This window comes from Camponotus floridanus, unplaced genomic scaffold, assembly GCF_003227725.1.
Source record: "Camponotus floridanus strain SB8 unplaced genomic scaffold, Cflo_v7.5 scaffold132, whole genome shotgun sequence".
NCBI classification, from domain to species: domain Eukaryota; kingdom Metazoa; phylum Arthropoda; class Insecta; order Hymenoptera; family Formicidae; genus Camponotus; species Camponotus floridanus.
This window is the reverse complement of record NW_020229251.1, coordinates 183,949-201,677: the sequence shown is the minus strand read 5'-3', so window position 1 is coordinate 201,677 and position 17,729 is coordinate 183,949. Positions and strand designations below refer to the sequence as shown.

Genomic DNA, 17,729 nt, shown 5'->3' with positions numbered 1-17,729 from the left:
TTCGCTTCGCACGATGTATTTTCGTTAACATGATAGATCGGTTGATTCTTTTCGCATATATATAAATTATTATTATTTATACACTCGTTTAAATCTTGTTTTCTTAGAATTAGATAGGTACGTGTTTCTTTATTTACAGCAATCAATTTATTAGCTACTTCCGTATGTATAAAATTATTTTCGTAGTTAGGTGTCGGTAACAGAATTACATTTAAGATGTCAAACATTGGTTGTGTAATTAATGGAAATTTTAAGATTGTGTATATGCTTGTTTTCTCGCAATATGCGCTTACTTTTATATAATTTTCGATCGTTAGCCATTCGTCGTTTTTTATTTGAAAAGGAAAATATGCTCCTTGCGGTAACTGTGCTATCACTTCTTTTAAATGTAGAATAATTTCATTTATCGGCGTTAACAAAGGATGTATTGTGTCCTTACGTACATATGTAAGATATTCTAAAATGTCTTTTGCATCCCTAATTAAATCGTTTATCATTGCTATGATTATGGTGAAATGTTCGTCTATCTCCTCGCGCGTAGTGTATTCTCTAATGTAGTGGTTCATTAATTTACCGTTATAATCCAATATATTTTCTAATTTATTTAAATGAATTATATAGTGGTGTTCAGGACTTTGATTTGATTTTTCGCGGCGTGTTCCAATGTTTGCTGATTATTTTGTAACAACTGTATTTGTTCGTCTATTAATTTTCTATCGTTCGCATCCATAATTCCGAATAAAGTTTTCGTTATCGAACCTATTCCATCGATTAGACCTCTACGTTTATTCGTTCGAGTCTTATATAAAGTATTTATCAATTTTATTATTTTAGCTAAGGTATTAGCATCATTATTAATTATTTTTTTAAGATTCTCGCAAGTTCGTTGGATGCTTCTTTCGAAATTAGCCTCGGTGCACATTTTGCTTGTTTGTTTGATGTATTGGTTTACTTGCCATGTTCTATCATTTAGTTCAGTTATATCTAATTTAATAACTAGCTTCCACATTCGGTTTGTTTGATGCAGGTTTCCAATTTTTTCATAATATATTCCTGGCGTGTTATCAAATTCCGCCATTTCGAACGGAAGACGGGTTTCGTCTTTCTTGGTACGGACGGGGTTGATTCCCAGCGTCAGTATTCTGTAATTATATATTTTAGGTATTATATTATGTCTTCCTTGCGTTTTCGTCTTTCTTATCTATTACTTTTCTTGACTAACTCCGCGGTTAGCTTATTCTTTGCTGTCACTTTCTTGTTATATTTCAACGTGAAAGGTTATTTTTTGCTTCTCTCTTTTTTTTTTTTTTATCATGTGTACGATTTTAGAAAAGTTTATTAATGAGGAGTGTCTGTTGGATTTTATTGAGTTGACGTCGCGAGTGCCCGCTGATGAAAGGATATCACTTCCTGAGCCCTTCGGTCAAGCTTGTGACCGTGTATATTCACGGGGACCATATGGTTTGTCGGTGCGAGTGGATTTATCCACCGGCACTCGACAGGTCCGTTTGAAGGTGCCCTGGGAACCATTGGATCTTCCTGGGCTGTGGGCCCGTCTTCGTTTCCAGCGGCAGCTGGACAGTTGCAGCTTTTGGCGGCTGGCCTGTGAGCGCCGCGCAGGCCGTAGCGGTGTGCTGCAGCCTCTTTCTCGGTAAGTTCTATTCATTTTTTCCTTTAATTTTCTATGAATAATTTTAATTTATTTATGTGCATGCGCACGGTTTTTCTTCCCTTTTTTACGGTGTAATTTACGTCTGAATGTTTTTCTAAGATCGTATATGGCCCAGTCCATAACGATTCTAATTTCTTTGATCTTCCTCGTCGCAGAGTTTCGTCGTAAATCAATACTTTGTCGCCTATTTTAAAATGTGCTTCCTTTGTACTTTTATCATACTGCTTTTTTGCTCTAAATTTTTCTTCTTTTAAATGTTCTTTCGCAAGCTGATTAGTTGCACGTAGTCTTTCTTTTAATTCTTGCGCGTAATCATCGTAATTGTACGTCGGTTTAGGCGGTTTAGTTAGCGCTGTCGGAATTTCTGCTTGATGTCCGTATATTAACTCAAAGGGTGTATACCCTGTAGCGGTGTGCGGCGTTGTGTTATATATGAACATTGCGAACGATATCCATTCGTCCCAATCAGTTTGGTCCTCATTTATATAATGTCTTAGATACTCTGTTAATGTTCGATGTGATCGTTCTATCGCACCGTTACTTTCCGGGTGATACGCAGTTGTTGTATTTTATTATATTGTATTTTATTTATTTTCAATAGTTTACAAGTATTCTTAAATATTTCGCTAAGGAAATTCGTTCCTTGATCTGTTAAAATTTTTTCCGGTATCCCGTGTTCGAGTATTATTTTTGTAACAAATTCTTTACTAATGGTGTTTGCTTCTTGGTTCGGAATCGGAATTGCTTTACTAAATTTAGTTAAATTGTCTTGGAAAGTCAATAAATATTTATTTCCATTATTAGTGACAGTTAATGGTCCGACTATATCTAATGCGCATTTTTCGAATGGTTTACTTGGCGTGTCAGTAATTATTAAAGGGACTTTGTTTTTTCTCGATAATTTATTTTTTTGACAAGATTCGCACTTTGCGATGTATTGTTCCACATCTTTTGTTAAACCTTTCCAATTGTGTTTTAATCGGATTCTTTTAATTGTTCGTTCGATTCCCTGATGCCCTCCTACAGGTGCATCATGATATTCTGATAATATTTGTTACTTCTCTTCCTCTGTATATATTTTTATATTATCAGTATCTGCTTCTTCTTCTTCTTCTTCCATCTTCAGAATTTCTTCATCCTTTTTTATGGATGTTCCGGGTATCGCGTTGCGACTTAGCGCGTCGGCGTTTGCGTTCGCTCGTCCGGCTTTATGAATTATTTCATAATCATATTCTTCAAGTTTCAATGTCCATCGGATCAATCTAGATCCGGGGTCGTTTACATTAAATAACCATATTAGTGGTTTGTGATCGGTTACAATTTTAAATTTCGTTCCATATACGTATGGTCTAAAATGTTTAACAGCCCATACAATTGCTAATAATTCCTTTTCTGTAGTATTATAATTTTGCTCCGCCTTTGCCAGTATTCTGCTGGTGTAAACAATCGGTCGGTCGTTGCCCACTTCTCCTTGTGATAATATCGCTCCGATCGCATAGTCGGATGCATCGGTGGTCACAATAAATTCTTCCGCAAAATCAGGATATTTCAGCACTGGTGCAGTCATCAATTTTTCTTTTAATGTTTCGAATGCTGCTTGCTGTTCCATTGTCCACTCGAATTTCTCTGTCTTTTTTGTTAATTTTGTGAGTGGCTTAGTGATTCGCGAGAAATTTTCAATAAATTTCCTATAGTATCCTGCTAGTCCTATAAAGTATTGAATATCCTTGACTTTTTTTGGCGTCGGAAATTCTCTTATTGCTGTTAATTTCGAAGGGTCTGGAGCTATTCCGTTTTCAGAAATAATATGTCCCAAGTAAATTACTTCTTTGCGAAAAAATTCGCATTTATCTGGTTGTAGCTTTAAATTAAATTTTCGCAGTCGTTGCAGCACTTCTTTAAGTCGCTTGTTATGATCGTCTAGACTCGATCCGTATATCACGATATCGTCGAGATAAACTAAGCATCTGAGTCCTTGTATTCCTGTTAGGACGGAATTCATTAATCTTTGAAATGTTGCTGGCGCATTTTTTAATCCGAACGGCATTCGATTAAACTCGTAATGACCGTAGGGAGTGGAAAAAGCTGTTTTCATTTTATCTCGTTCAGTCATCGGAATTTGATGATATCCTGATGCTAAATCTAATGTAGTAAAATATTTCGCTTTTCCTAGCTGATCCAGAATGTCAGTTATGTTTGGCAAAGGAAATGAATCGCCTATCGTTAGCTCATTTAGCTTCCGGAAATCTATTACCACTCGGAGCTTTGGTTTTCCAGATGCGTCTATCTTTTTCGGCACTACTAGCAGTGGTGCATTCCATTGACTTGTGCTAGTCCGAATAATTTCGTTTTTCAACATTTCATTTATTTGCTGATTGACTTCTGTCTTATGTTTTTCTGGCAAGCAATATGGTCTCACGTTCACCGGTGCGGTATCAGCACGTGTGTTTATTTCATGCTTTACCGTCGCGGTACATGTCAGTAGTTCTCCCTCTAAGTGGAAAACGTCACTGTATTCCTCGCAGATTTTAAAGAGTGTCCGCTTCTCTTCTGCGTTTAGATGCTGCGTTCGCAATAATTGTCAAATTTGATGCTTACGAGATATAGCATTTTTCATTTTTCTTCCCGTTTCTATGGTGTTTCTCTTTTACGTTTTCCTCCATGTCCTCCAGTGTAATTATGGGGGTTGCCAATTCAATGGTATTATCCGTTGTGTTCATTATGCTTACAGGACATGCAAAATTGTTTGGTTCCAGGCAGCTTCCAATATATACTCCTGGCGCTGTTTCGCTTGTACGGACTATTCCTATTTGATTCTGGTTTACAGCTGCTTTAATAATTGTCTCGCTGCATGGTTTCAGAATTATTTTTCTGCATGGATGCAATTTTAATATGCTATCCTTTATTTTTATTTGATTTCGTTTGTAATCGCAGGTTGCTGTTTGTTTTTTAAGAAAATCTATTCCTAGAATTCCTTCATGTTCTATTGCTATGTCATCCTTTACGACATAAAATGCATGCTTGATAGCACGTTTGTTGATTATAATTGTCGCGTACATTTTCCCTAGTGTATATATCCTATGTCCACTGATTCCTGTGAGCGCAATTTTCTTTTCATATATAGGTGTATCGTCCTTCAAATTTTTTAATTTAATTAGAGAAATTGTTGATCCGGAATCGTACAGCATGTTTATCGTTTCGCCCTTTGCTTCACGGATCGGTAATGATACTTGCAGCAGCTCATTTTTGGCTGACGTGTGCGTATTTTTAACATGTGTTATGCGATATTCTGAGGCAGGTCGCGGTTGTCTCTTTCTCGCTTCCTCCTCTTCTCCTTCGCTATCGCTTGAGGAGTCAGTGCTCTTTTTTCTCTGTCTATGCGGATTTTTTTTGCTCACGCATGCTTTCTTTATGCTTTATTTTATTAATTGGCTTGGAATCACGGTTTTTAGTGTTATTTATTTTAGGATGTCCGTTCAAATTCCAACATTCCTCACGGGTGTGTCCTGTCTTTTTACAATGCTTGCAAAATTTATTCACGGTATTTACTCGCGAATTTTTTTCTGGTTTTGGTAACGTAAATTTACTGTTTCGACAGTCGCGTCCGTAATGTCCATTTTTTCCGCATTTAAAGCATTGGATATTCGGATCTCTATTCGCTCGCGTTGGTTTATTGTCATTTTTATTTTTATTTGCGAAACCATAAGCTCGGGTGCCTGTTGATCCAATAAGTTTTTCTTCCATGCTCGCGCTGTTTATCGCTTCCTGGAGCGTGGTATACCTTTGTGAACGTACGAGAGTCTTTAATTCTTCTCGCAGTCCAATTTGATAATTTATTAAAGCTTGTTTTTTAATCATTTCCTGGATTGCCCTTTTAAAGGTAGAGAGTCGTTCCTCTCCTTCCATCATGAATTCGTATAATTTCATGGCTATTAAATCGACACGCTGTCCGAAAGCGTAAGCACTTTCACTTGATTTTTGTTTCAAAGAGTTGAATTCTATCTGTAAGTGCGTCGTACTTTGTTTCGCCTGATAGCAAGCTTCGATTGTTGCTTCAATTCTTCGAAGGTTTGTACGTCTCGCGTTTCAAAATCTTGCATAGCTTTTCCTTTTAGCTTAGTATACAGAATTGCTTGCATCAATGACTCTTCATCCGCGGGATTAATGTTTTGTACCGCGTATGTACAAGCGTTCAGAAATTCTTGTAATTTATGTCGCGATGTTCCGTCAAACTCGGGAATCATTATTCGCGCTTCTTTTAATGGTAAGTAGTGCGGGGTGGCGCTACGTCTATTTCTTATATCTCTTTCAGTGCGGCCGTATGTTATATCGAGGGGGACATCGTCTGCATTTATTCGTGTTTCATTAGTATTTCCTCGATTAGTAAGCATATTGTGCATTTGTTCGCGTAGGTTTATTATTTCTACCTGCATTTCGCGAAAGTTTTGTATGAGTTCGGCTAACAAGATATTACTTGTGCGCTCGGCCGGGTGGACGCCGGCATCCTCATGGGTCGCGGCGGCACCTTGTTCGGCTTGTTGCGCTCGCATGCGCTCGATTTCTCTTTCAACAGCTTCGTGGTTCATATTTCTTCCCGGATTTAAAATACTAAGGTCGACGGATAATGGCGAATAATTTCTTCTGAATGTTACTTGATTAACGCGTGATCCGTTTTGTTCGGAAGTATCAATATTACGCGCTTCGGGTGACTCAGAACTCGGATAATAATTTTCTAAATTTTTTCGCACGCTATCTCGTATGTCGCGGACAGCTTCTTCCGTTACTTGTATCGGTGGTACAAGTCCTGACCTATTCTCTAATCGCGTTGGCTCGCTTAGAAATCGCGGGTTTTGAAACCTAACTCGCTTTGTTGGCTCCGACATTTAATTGTAAATTTTGACTTACATTAGTAGTACAATGGCTCGCATGGTCGCGTATCGGGTTGCTATTCGGATCGCTCGACTGCTGACGCTGCTGGATCGTTGTTGTCCCGCGTTGGTGCGTTGTACGTCGGCGATGCGTTGTCCGTCCGCGTTGCGTTGCTGTTCGCGAATGAGTTATTCGACACGATAGGCGCGACAGAAAAGGTCTTGGACTCGGACACTGCACAATTGAGAAAAAACAAGCCACGACACGTATGATTTTTTTTGTACTTTTAATAGTTTTATTTTGTAACACCACACGAAAAATAAAGTTTCACACAAAATATATATATAATTTTCAGAATTCGAAAAGTATAGCCGAAATCAGTTCCAGTAAATCGAGAGGAAAGTCCAAGTGAAAAAAGCGGTCGAATGATACTGCGGTTTACGAAGCGAAAAGTGCGGTTTAGCGAAAAGTGCGGTTTATCGAAAAGTGCGAGACTTCCTCGTGCCCTCGCGCTGGGCCCATTATATACCGGGCGGATTTTGGGCCTCGTTGCGACGTGGTCCAATTAACTTTAAAATTTGGCGGTGACCTCATGGCGCCGCACATAATTGGCCGCCGATGAGGTCAGGAAATAGGCGATTAACATTTGTCATGCGTACAAGTTTTTCCGATCAGCTGATTGGCGATCAGCTGATCGTGACGTACGGGCGCGCATGCCCGTTCGTTGCGCGGATTTCGGAGACAGTTGACAATGTTATTGTCAACTGTTGTCACTGAGCGTTTTTGTGCGGCGCAAAAAAAAGAGAGATGACTTGAACGGTTGGCTTTTTGCCAACAATCGATTTTTCGAGAAGTTTCTCGTCGCCCGTTAATTTCGAATTTTCGGGATTACAATAGAAAATGCGGATTTCATTGGTACGCGAAATTTTTCCGCATATGCATTTCGAACACGTTGCCTTGACCATGGATCGACGCTGGTCCTTGGGCGCTGGTGTTTCCTTTCAGCTGCTTGGCCGTGATTTCTTTTTATCACTGTCGTCCGTATATGTTACGTGTTGCCGTTTAAGTCTATCTGCTTTAGTATAGCAGTGGCTCTATTTGATTTGTTAATTCTGTGTTTTCTTTTCTGTTGCAGGAGTTAAGGAGTTTTACTACAGTCCTTGATCTCGGCTATCCCATCGCTGCCACCAAAATGTTGTGCCCGGCACAGGGTGTGGGGTAGCCGGGAGAGGAAAATAATCGCTCCAATTATTTAACAACAGAAATTTATTACACAGAATATACTTATTTATCCCTTATCTTTAGTCGGTTTTCTCAAGCCTTAATGTCGTCCTTTCCTGGATCCTTTCGTGATTAGTAATTATGTCAGGGGCTTCGTAGCACGGTTTGGCGGCTAGCCCTCGGGTTCGCACTATTTCTTATTAACGGTTGTTCTCGTTGCACAATTTAATGATTAGTCTTCGCACTACTCTGACTATAGATTCACTGTTTATGACTGTCCGCCGCGGATCCGCGGGATGGCTTTTATTCCCTCAATTTTGGGGATTTTTGGAGGGGATCGCCCGGCGACATGACTATGTATGATCATGGAGATTTTTCCGGGTCGTCCAAAGTCCAAGTGCTAACGAAGAAAGTTCAAAGTTGAATTCCTTCGTTAGCGTTTTCGCGCTTCCGGGTGAACGTTTTTACGCGTGGATCGCTGATGCAGCGGTTCTATCAGGCTGCCGCATTTCCCAACAATATTTCGTGCTGACACTTATTTTAATTATATATAGGTACTAATATTTAAATAGGTTATAGTCTGCGAGACTATAACAGACTTTATACTACTAATCTAAGTTTTTGTGCATTATCTAATTTATTGTAACATGCCAAATACAGGCAGGTCATTAAATCGTAGAAGTCTATATAGAAAAGCAAGTAAAAAAGCAAATTTGGCTTTTATTTTAATTAATTATTTTGAACAAGATTCTGTTGCCACCAATTCGCTTAATATAACAAATAATTCGGATTTACATGCTGTAGCATTAACTAGTAATACTTGTGCAGACACATGCAATATACAACACAATTTTTCTATCAGTAGTGTATGTGAAAATGAATTTTCAAATATATCTGATACTGAAATGTTTGATAAAGGAATGTCAAATAAATAATAAATAGAATGTGCTAGCTCGGTGTGTTTAAACAATTATAAGAATTAATCTAGGCTTATACGAGCAATTTAAACAAATGGATGTTGAAATATAATTTTTATTAATTGAAATCACAGCGTAATAAATCTAAGATGAGAACGCATACAAATCTAGAAATAAAAATATAACAAAACATAAGAAAAATTATAAAAAAACGCATTGGGACATTTCGACAATTACTTTTGTCTCTTCAGCCAATATTAATAAATTTTAAACTGAATTGGATATTGTTCAAAATTTAAAATAATCATTCCAGATTAAAAATCGCATAGCGAAATTCGCATATTTTCGCTGTTAAATGTTCGAAAATTTAAAATTAACGGGCGTCGAGAATCTTCTCGAAATATCTATTTATTAGAAAAACTCGAATGTTCGAGTTATCTCTCTTTTTTTGCCACCGGAAAAAACGCTCATCATCGCCGCGAACAATATTATTGTAGAGTCCCTATAATATAGAGTCTGGCCACTCATCGTACCTATTTTTATTGGTTCAGCTCGCAAGCCCCTCAAAATGGCGGAACCAATTACAGTGCAGGGATTGTATATAGATTAAATTAAATTTAATTTAATTTAATAATAAAATTTTATTTAAATGCAGAATGCATGGCCATGGTTTTGCTACTATATTCTTTTTGTTTTAATTTACCTTTTTTACAAGAAATGCGCATTCTATATAAAATAAAACGTTTCATAATGTTAAACGATAAATTGTGACACGATTTTATATAACACATAATAGATTTCATTTTGTCCATGTAAAATGGAAAAACATTGCACATATTTTCTTTTACGTAAAGCAAATATTGACGAATAATAATTTCCATATTATAAAAATATGTGAACGTTTCATCGTTTACAAAGAACAATGTATTTTGGCGAAAGCACCGTAACTGAACAAGTTTTGCGTGTTTTTGATTTGCTAACGGATTTCACTGGTTATAAGAAAGGATATAATTCTTAACATTTTTATTCTACATTTATTACAAGTTGCTGATAAAAATATATATTCACCTTTATTATCTTAATATTTGTGTAATCATGGTATTCTATATGCAATTCACACGCGGTTAACATACGGTTAAGTTAACTTCGATATTCACTGTGCCAATACGAGTCTTCCCCACCACACAATGACGCCATTTTGAGGGGTAAGTGGCCAGACTCTATATTATAGGGACTCTATATTATTGTCAACCGTCGTTGAAATTTACGCAGCTCATGGGCATGCGCGCCCATGCGTCACGATCAGCTGATCGCCAATCAGCTGATCTAAAAAGATTGCGCGCATGACAAGTAAATAATATCCGACGTCAGACCTCATCAACAACCAACGCGCCGCAATGAGGTCACCGCTAAAAGATTAAATTAATTGGTCCACGTCGCAGCGGGCCCAAAAATCCGCTCGCTATATAATGGGCAGCGCGCGTGGACCAGTTAAGTCTCGCACTTTTTCGCTGCTCGCAGTATTTTCGTAGAACCGCTTTGTCAAAACCGCTTTGTCTAACCGCTTTTAAAACGACCGCTTTCTCACTCGGACTTTCGCACTCTCGGCTTCGGAATTATTTCGTTACCTGAAATAATTGTACTCATTTTATTTGTGTAAAACTTTAATTTACTGTGTGATGTCAAATAAATCTCAAAAAATCTCAAAAAAATTACGTGTCGTGTTAAGTCTTTTAGCGTTTAATATTCTGTTCGTGGTCGTCCGTTTGCCGCATTCTGTAAAAACTGCGCTGTCGCAGCGATCCGCGCTCACTCGCGAACAGATATTAAATCGGGCTTGTAGTTACTTGACGTTACGCATTTTGTAAAGTGTGTTGGAAAGTCGGATGGTGTCTTCGGTCGGTCTCCGAATGCAATGATTGTTGTAGAAATTGATATTTGTCTATGTAAAAGATGTCGATTTTTGTCAGATTGAAAGAATGTGGTTATTCAAGTCAAAATTAGGTAGTAGTCATAATTTAAATAAATCTCTTATCAATTTCCGCATTTCTCATTGCAGAGACTTATGAATAATGACACGAGTTTCTGATTTTATTTTTAACGTTGATATTATATTGAATTGTGTTTCTCGCTTATGATGGATAGATACTGACTCTGCGCGGATATACAATGTTATTTATAAGGAGTCTATGTTATTGTTTTTAAACGTCACTCGCACAATTAAACGTCTTTTGATGATTAACGTTCAACAGCGGAAAATATGCATGATCCAATAAATCGCTGTCCTCCATGATGTTTAAACCATTTTTTTGTTTGTTTATGTGAATTGATTCTGCAATCAATCTTTTGTAATAGTGTGGTTCACTGTCTAATATTTTTGTGTTCTCCCAATCTATTGTATGGTTTTTATCTAAAATATGTTTGGATATGACCGAAAGTTTTGCGTTAGGTTGGTAAAAATTGTTTTTATGTTCTTTTATTCTGGTTTTTAATTGTCTTTTCGTTTGTCCTACGTATGTTGCATCACAGTCCTTGCATTGAATTTGATATATGATATTATTGTTACGGAATTTTATCCTTATGAACTTTAATGAATTTAGTTAATCGATTAAAACATTTGTATCCTATGTTGAACGCTGTGTTTTTTAATGGTTTTCTAACTAATTCAGACAGGCCTTTTATGTAAGGAATGGCTATACATTTTTTTTCCTTTTCCTCCTTCGTAATGTCTGTCGTCTCTTGTGTCTCTTGTGGGTTGATTTTCAATTTATTGTTTATTAAATATTTAATTCTTTTGTGAGCGTGTTTGAAGATGAAATCTAATGGAAATCCGTTGTCCATTAGTATGTTTATGTGTAATTGTAAATTTTTTTGATGGAATGTAGGATGGGAGAGTAGTAATGCTCTGTCAATCAAGTTGTATACGATTCCTATTTTATGACACATAGGATGATTGGACAGGTATGAGAGGTATCTTCCTGAATACGTATCTTTGTGGTACCAATCTATTATCATATGGTTGTTAGTGTCTATAATGATTTTTAGATCCATGAAGTTTAAACTCCGATTTTTTTTCATTTCCACAGTGTATATTATTCTATTGTGGAAGGAATTAAAGGTATCTAAAATCGTTTGGATTGATTCTTTTTGAGTTGTTAAAAATATGTCGTCTACATATCTGTAATAAATTTTGATTGTTTTCCTTAGTTTGAATAGTGCTTTGTTTTCTATGTCTTGAAGGACTATGTCTGCTATTATGGGGGACAACGGTGATCCCATGAGTGTTCCGAAGATCTGTTTGAATATTTTATTATTAAAGGTGAAGTATGTTAATGAAAGAAGAAATTTGATTATGTTGAGAAATTCTTTTTTTGGTATGTTTGTTGAATTTTTTATGTATGACCATCTATTATTTATTCCTGTCAAAGCCAAATCTATGGGTACATTTGTGAACAAAGACTTGACATCTAACGAAATTAAGATGTCGTCTTTGTCCACTGTTGTTTTTGAGAGTATATTATATAGAGAAAAACTGTTTTTTACGTGACTGCGTGCTTTTAGGAGGCTAACATCTAATATTTTTCGGATAAAATTTCCTAAGTTATACAGAGGGCTATTTATTGATGAAACGATTATTCTCAATGGGTGACCTTCTTTATGAATTTTTGGGATACCGTATGCTTTTGGACGGTCACTAGATCTCAAGTTGTAATATTGTTGTTTTGTGATGTAATCTTTGTGGAGCCACTCTTTCATAGATTTATTGAGTGCAGATTCAATGTTCTTGATCGGGTTCTTAATGATTTCTATATATGTGTTTTTGTCGTAAAGGAGGTCATTCATTTTTCCGTTGTATGAACTTCTTTCCATGGCTACTGTTATATTACCTTTATCTGCTCGGGTAATTAGAATTTCCGGATGTTCTTTCATGAACTTGGAACTCATTCTATGTAATTCTATTAGTTGTCTGTCTATGTCTGTTGGAGAATATGTTTGCTTCATAAACCTCTGCAACGTGGGGATGATATGATTTCTAATTTCAAATCTTTCGTTGATTTTACGTGATTTTATGTTGCTTTCTATATCCTTAATAAATTCAAAGGTTAATTTGTCTTTGTTTCCATCGAATTAAAATTCACGATTTAAAATTATGTATATAATTTTAATTCCCGAATTTCCATTATGTACATAATTTTAATTCCTAAATTAAAATTCCTGAATTTCCATTATGCACATAATTTTAATTCCCGAATTTCCATTATGTACATAATTTTAATTCCTGAATTAAAATTCACGAATTAAAATTATGTACATAATGGAAATTCGTGATTGGTAGCAACTCTGCACGTCTACGCACGCGCAGCGTTACGTTCGATATCGTGGCATTAAGGCTTGTGTCCACGATGCTAGAAATCGGTCCGAGTTCTCGGACCGAGAAATGTGTAGCCAATGAAATTGCTGCCTTTCCGTAAAAACTGCATATTAATTTTAAACTGCATTTCAATTATGTACATAATTTTAATTCGTGAATTTTAATTCAGGAATTAAAATTATGTACATAATGGAAATGCGAGGATTAAAATTATGTACATAATGGAAATTCGAGGATTAAAATTATGTGCATAATTTTAATTCGTGAAGTTTAATTCAGGAATTAAAATTATGTACATAATGGAAATTCGGGAATTAAAATTATGTGCATAATTTTAATTTGGTAATTGAAATTATGTACATAATAAAAATTCGGGAATTAAAATTATGTCCATAATTTTTATTCCCGAAAAATATTTATGTTATAACATAAAATAAATTTAAAATTAATATTTTGTCTAGACATAATTTGAATTCTACATTTTCAATTATGTTGTTCGCGAATGACTTAACCGTGGAGACAGGCGCGACGATAATTGACGGCAATGGAGACACCACAACTTTTGTAATAAAGACGAGCCACGACACGTATATTTTTGTATTTTTTATGAAGTTTTATTTTAACGACACACAATAGAATAAGACAGTTTTACACAAAATATAATTAGTTTCAGATACTGATGTGAAGCGAGAATAACGAAAAGTCCGAGTGAGTAAGCGGTCGTGTATAATAAGCGGTTTTTTAGCGAAGCGGTTGTACTGAGAAAGCGGTTTAGCGAAAAGTGCGAGACTTCCCCGTGCCCTCGCGCTGGGCCCATTATATACCGGGCGGATTTTGGGCCCCGTTGCGACGTGGCCCAATTAACTTTAAAATTTGGCGGTGACCTCATGGTGCCGCGCATAATTGGCCGCCGATGAGGTCAGGAAATAGGCGGTTAACGTTTGTCATGCGCACAACTTTTTCCGATCAGCTGATTGGCGATCAGCTGATCGTGACGTACGGGCGCGCATGCCCGTTCGTTGCGCGGATTTCGGCGACAGTTGACAATGTTATTGTCAACTGTTGTCACTGAGCGTTTTTGTGCGGCGCAAAAAAGGAGAGATAACTTGAACGGTTGGCTTTTTGTCAACAATCGATTTTTCGAGAAGTTTCTCGTCGCCCGTTAATTTCGAATTTTCGGGATTACAATAGAAAATGCGGATTTCATTGGTACGCGAAATTTTTCCGCATATGCATTTCGAACAATGTTATAGCTAAATAATAATTTGATGAATTATAAATATGTCTAGACATAATAATAATTCCTTTTTCTTGAGTATTATTTTAATGTGTTAGAATTTTTATGATAATATTAAATAGCAAAACGGCGTGCCATACATTATGGCGACTCGATCAAATATGTAACAAATGTATGAAATTATCTTTTAAAGGTATACATGTAATATTTCCGTTACTACATTCACAATCAGAGAAATACGATTTTTTTAAGTATATAATGTATATGTAATCAATTATTTTTTACTTAAAGATACTAATTGTAAGTAAATAATAATTACAAGTAACAACTTGATTTCAATTCTTTCTTATAGATTCTCTGTTCAAATAATTTATTGTGTATATATTGTATATAATATTCTTATACAATTTGCGTATACAACGTGAGTATATTTATCACAAAGAAATGGAGAAAACATGGACAATTGTAAGATTTGAAGATGAAAATGTTGTCGAAGCGGTGCCAACAAATTGGATTACTAATCGCAGATGTTATTGGCCACCATATACAACAGAAAAAACCTTAAAAGCAATAAAAAATCATATTGATTTTAATTCTTCATGGGCGAGCTACGAAGTATATGTCTTTAAAAATAGTACCTCCGGTAAGAAACGATATATTATTATAATACAACTCTCTATTAAACAATATATCCCGTACAGCATATAATATTACTTAAAAATATAAACATATTTTATCTGTATAATTTTATCTGTTTCATTTGCATTTTCTGTCCTCAAAACTTTTATTTTTCTTCGCAACATTCTTTTATTTCTCAAAAGAAAAATATTTTTACAATATTGCAGCAGTATTTCTGAAATATGGTTGATATATTCTGTAATATTATGTACTATATAGTAATATTATGTACTATATGGAATATTATGTACTATATGCACTTTATTATACAATATTGAATAATTTTATTAGTAAATTAAATACTTAAAAACTTATAATTTTTTTTCAGAAAGTTATCAAGTGTGTAGACTGAAAGCTAAAAAAGCTGAGGATACATCAGATTTAAATTCAGATTACAGTAAAAAACGAATAATTAAAAAGAACCGTTTATATGAGAGCGATAGTTCTGAATCTGATAAATATAATGATATGACATTGCCATCTCCACCAGGTATGATTAGTTATTTCTTTTATATTTACTGCTTCGTACACACACACACACACACACACACACACGCACGCACGCACGCACGCACGCACGCACGCACGCACGGCACGCACGCACGCACGCACGCACGCACCGCACGCACGCACGCACGCCACGCACGCACGCACGCACGCACGCACGCACGCACGCACGCACGCCACGCACGCACGCACGCACGCACGCACGCACGCACCGCCACGCACGCACGCACGCACGCACGCACGCACGCCGCACGCACGCACGCACCGCACGCACGCACGCACGCACGCCACGCACGCACGCACGCACGCACGCACGCACGCACGCACGCACGCACGCACCGCACGCACGCACGCACGCAACGCACGCCACGCACGCACGCACGCACGCACGCACGCACGCACGCACGCACGCCACGCACGCACGCACGCACGCACGCACGCACGCACGCACGCACGCCACGCACGCCACGCCACGCACGCACGCACGCACGCACGCACGCACCGCCACGCCACGCACGCACGCCCACGCACGCCCACGCACGCACGCCACGCCACGCCACGCCACCGCCACGCCACCGCACCGCCCCGCCACGCACGCACCACCCCACGCACGCCCACGCACGCACGCCACGCACGCACGCACGCACGCACCCGCCACGCACGCCACCACCCGCCCCACGCACGCACGCACGCACGCACGCACGCACGCACGGCACGCACGCACGCACGCACGCACGCACGCACGCACGCACGCACGCACGCACGCACGCACGCACGCACGCCACGCACGCACGCACGCACGCACGCACGCACGCACGCACGCACGCACGCACGCCACGCACCACGCACGCACGCACGCACGGCACGCACGCACGCACGCCACGCACGCACGCACGCACGCACGCACGCACGCACGCACGCACGCACGCACGCACGCACGCACGCACGCACGCACGCACGCACCCCACGCCCGCACGCACCGCACGCCCCCCACGCCACGCACGCACGCCACGCACGCACGCACCACGCACGCACGCACGCACGCACGCACGCACGCACGCACGCACCGCACGCACGCACGCACGCACGCACGCACGCACGCACGCCACGCACGCACGCACGCACGCACGCACGCACGCACGCACGCCACGCACGCACGCCACGGCACGCACGCACGCACGCACGCACGCACGCACGCACGCACGCACGGCACGCACGCACGCGACACGCACGCACGGCACGCACGCACGCACGCGCACGCACGCCACGCACCACGCACGCCACGCCACGCACGCACGCACGCACGCACGCACGCACGCCACGCACGCACGCACGCACGCACGCACGCACGCACGCACGCACGCACGCACGCACCGCCACGCACGCACGCCACGCACGCACGCCACGCACGCACGCACGCACCGCACGCACGCCACGCACGGCCACGCACGCACCCGCACGCACGGCCACGCCCACGCCCACGCACGCACGCCACGCCACGCACCGCACGCACCCCGCCCACGCACGCACGCACGCACGCACGCCACGCCACGCACGCACGCACGCACGCACGCACGCCCACGCCCCACGCACGCACGCACGCACCGCACGCCCACGCCCACGCACCCCACGCCACCCGCACGCACGCACGCACGCAACGCACGCACGCACGCCCACGCACGCACGCACGCACGCACGCACCGCACGGCACGCACGCACGCACGCACGCCCCCCGCCCACGCACGCACGCCCACGCACGCACGCACGCCCACGCACGCCACGCACGCCACGCACGCACGCACCCCCCCGCCACGCACGCACGCACGCACGCACGCACGCACGCACGCACGCACGCACCGCACGCACGCACGCACGCACGCACGCACGCACACGCACGCACGCACGCACGCACGCACGCACGCCGCACGCACGCACCGCACGCACGCACGCACGCACGCACGACGCACGCACGCACGCACGCACGCACGGCACGCCACGCACGCACGCACGCACGCACGCACGCACGCCACGCACGCACGCACGCACCCCACGCACGCACGCACGCACGCACGCACGGCACGCACGCACGCACGCACGCACGCCACGCACGCACGCCCCGCACGCCCACGCCCCCCCACGCCCCCACGCACGCACCCCACGCCACGCACGCACGCACGCACGCACGCACGCACGCACGCACCCGCACCACGCCACGCACGCACGCCACGCACGCACGCACGCACGCACGCACGCACG

General features: G+C 40.9%; 2 protein-coding genes across 2 annotated transcripts in view; one reads left to right on the top strand and one right to left on the bottom strand.

Annotated features, from left to right (window-relative positions):
• Nucleotides 1-17,729, bottom strand: part of LOC105254912 — a 183,469-nt gene that overhangs the window by 3,114 nt on the left and 162,626 nt on the right. The window lies entirely within an intron of this gene.
• On the top strand, nt 1,062-7,772 carry LOC112637109. The gene is made up of 2 exons (XM_025406100.1): nt 1,062-1,651; nt 7,677-7,772. The coding sequence occupies exons 1-2, from the start codon at nt 1,314-1,316 to the stop codon at nt 7,681-7,683; spliced, it is 345 nt and encodes a 114-aa protein (XP_025261885.1). The 5' UTR covers nt 1,062-1,313; the 3' UTR covers nt 7,684-7,772.

Coding starts and splice junctions, on each gene's coding strand:
- LOC112637109 (XM_025406100.1), top strand. CDS start 1,314: ATGTGTACGATTTTAGAAAAGTTTATTAATGAGGAGTGTCTGTTGGAT.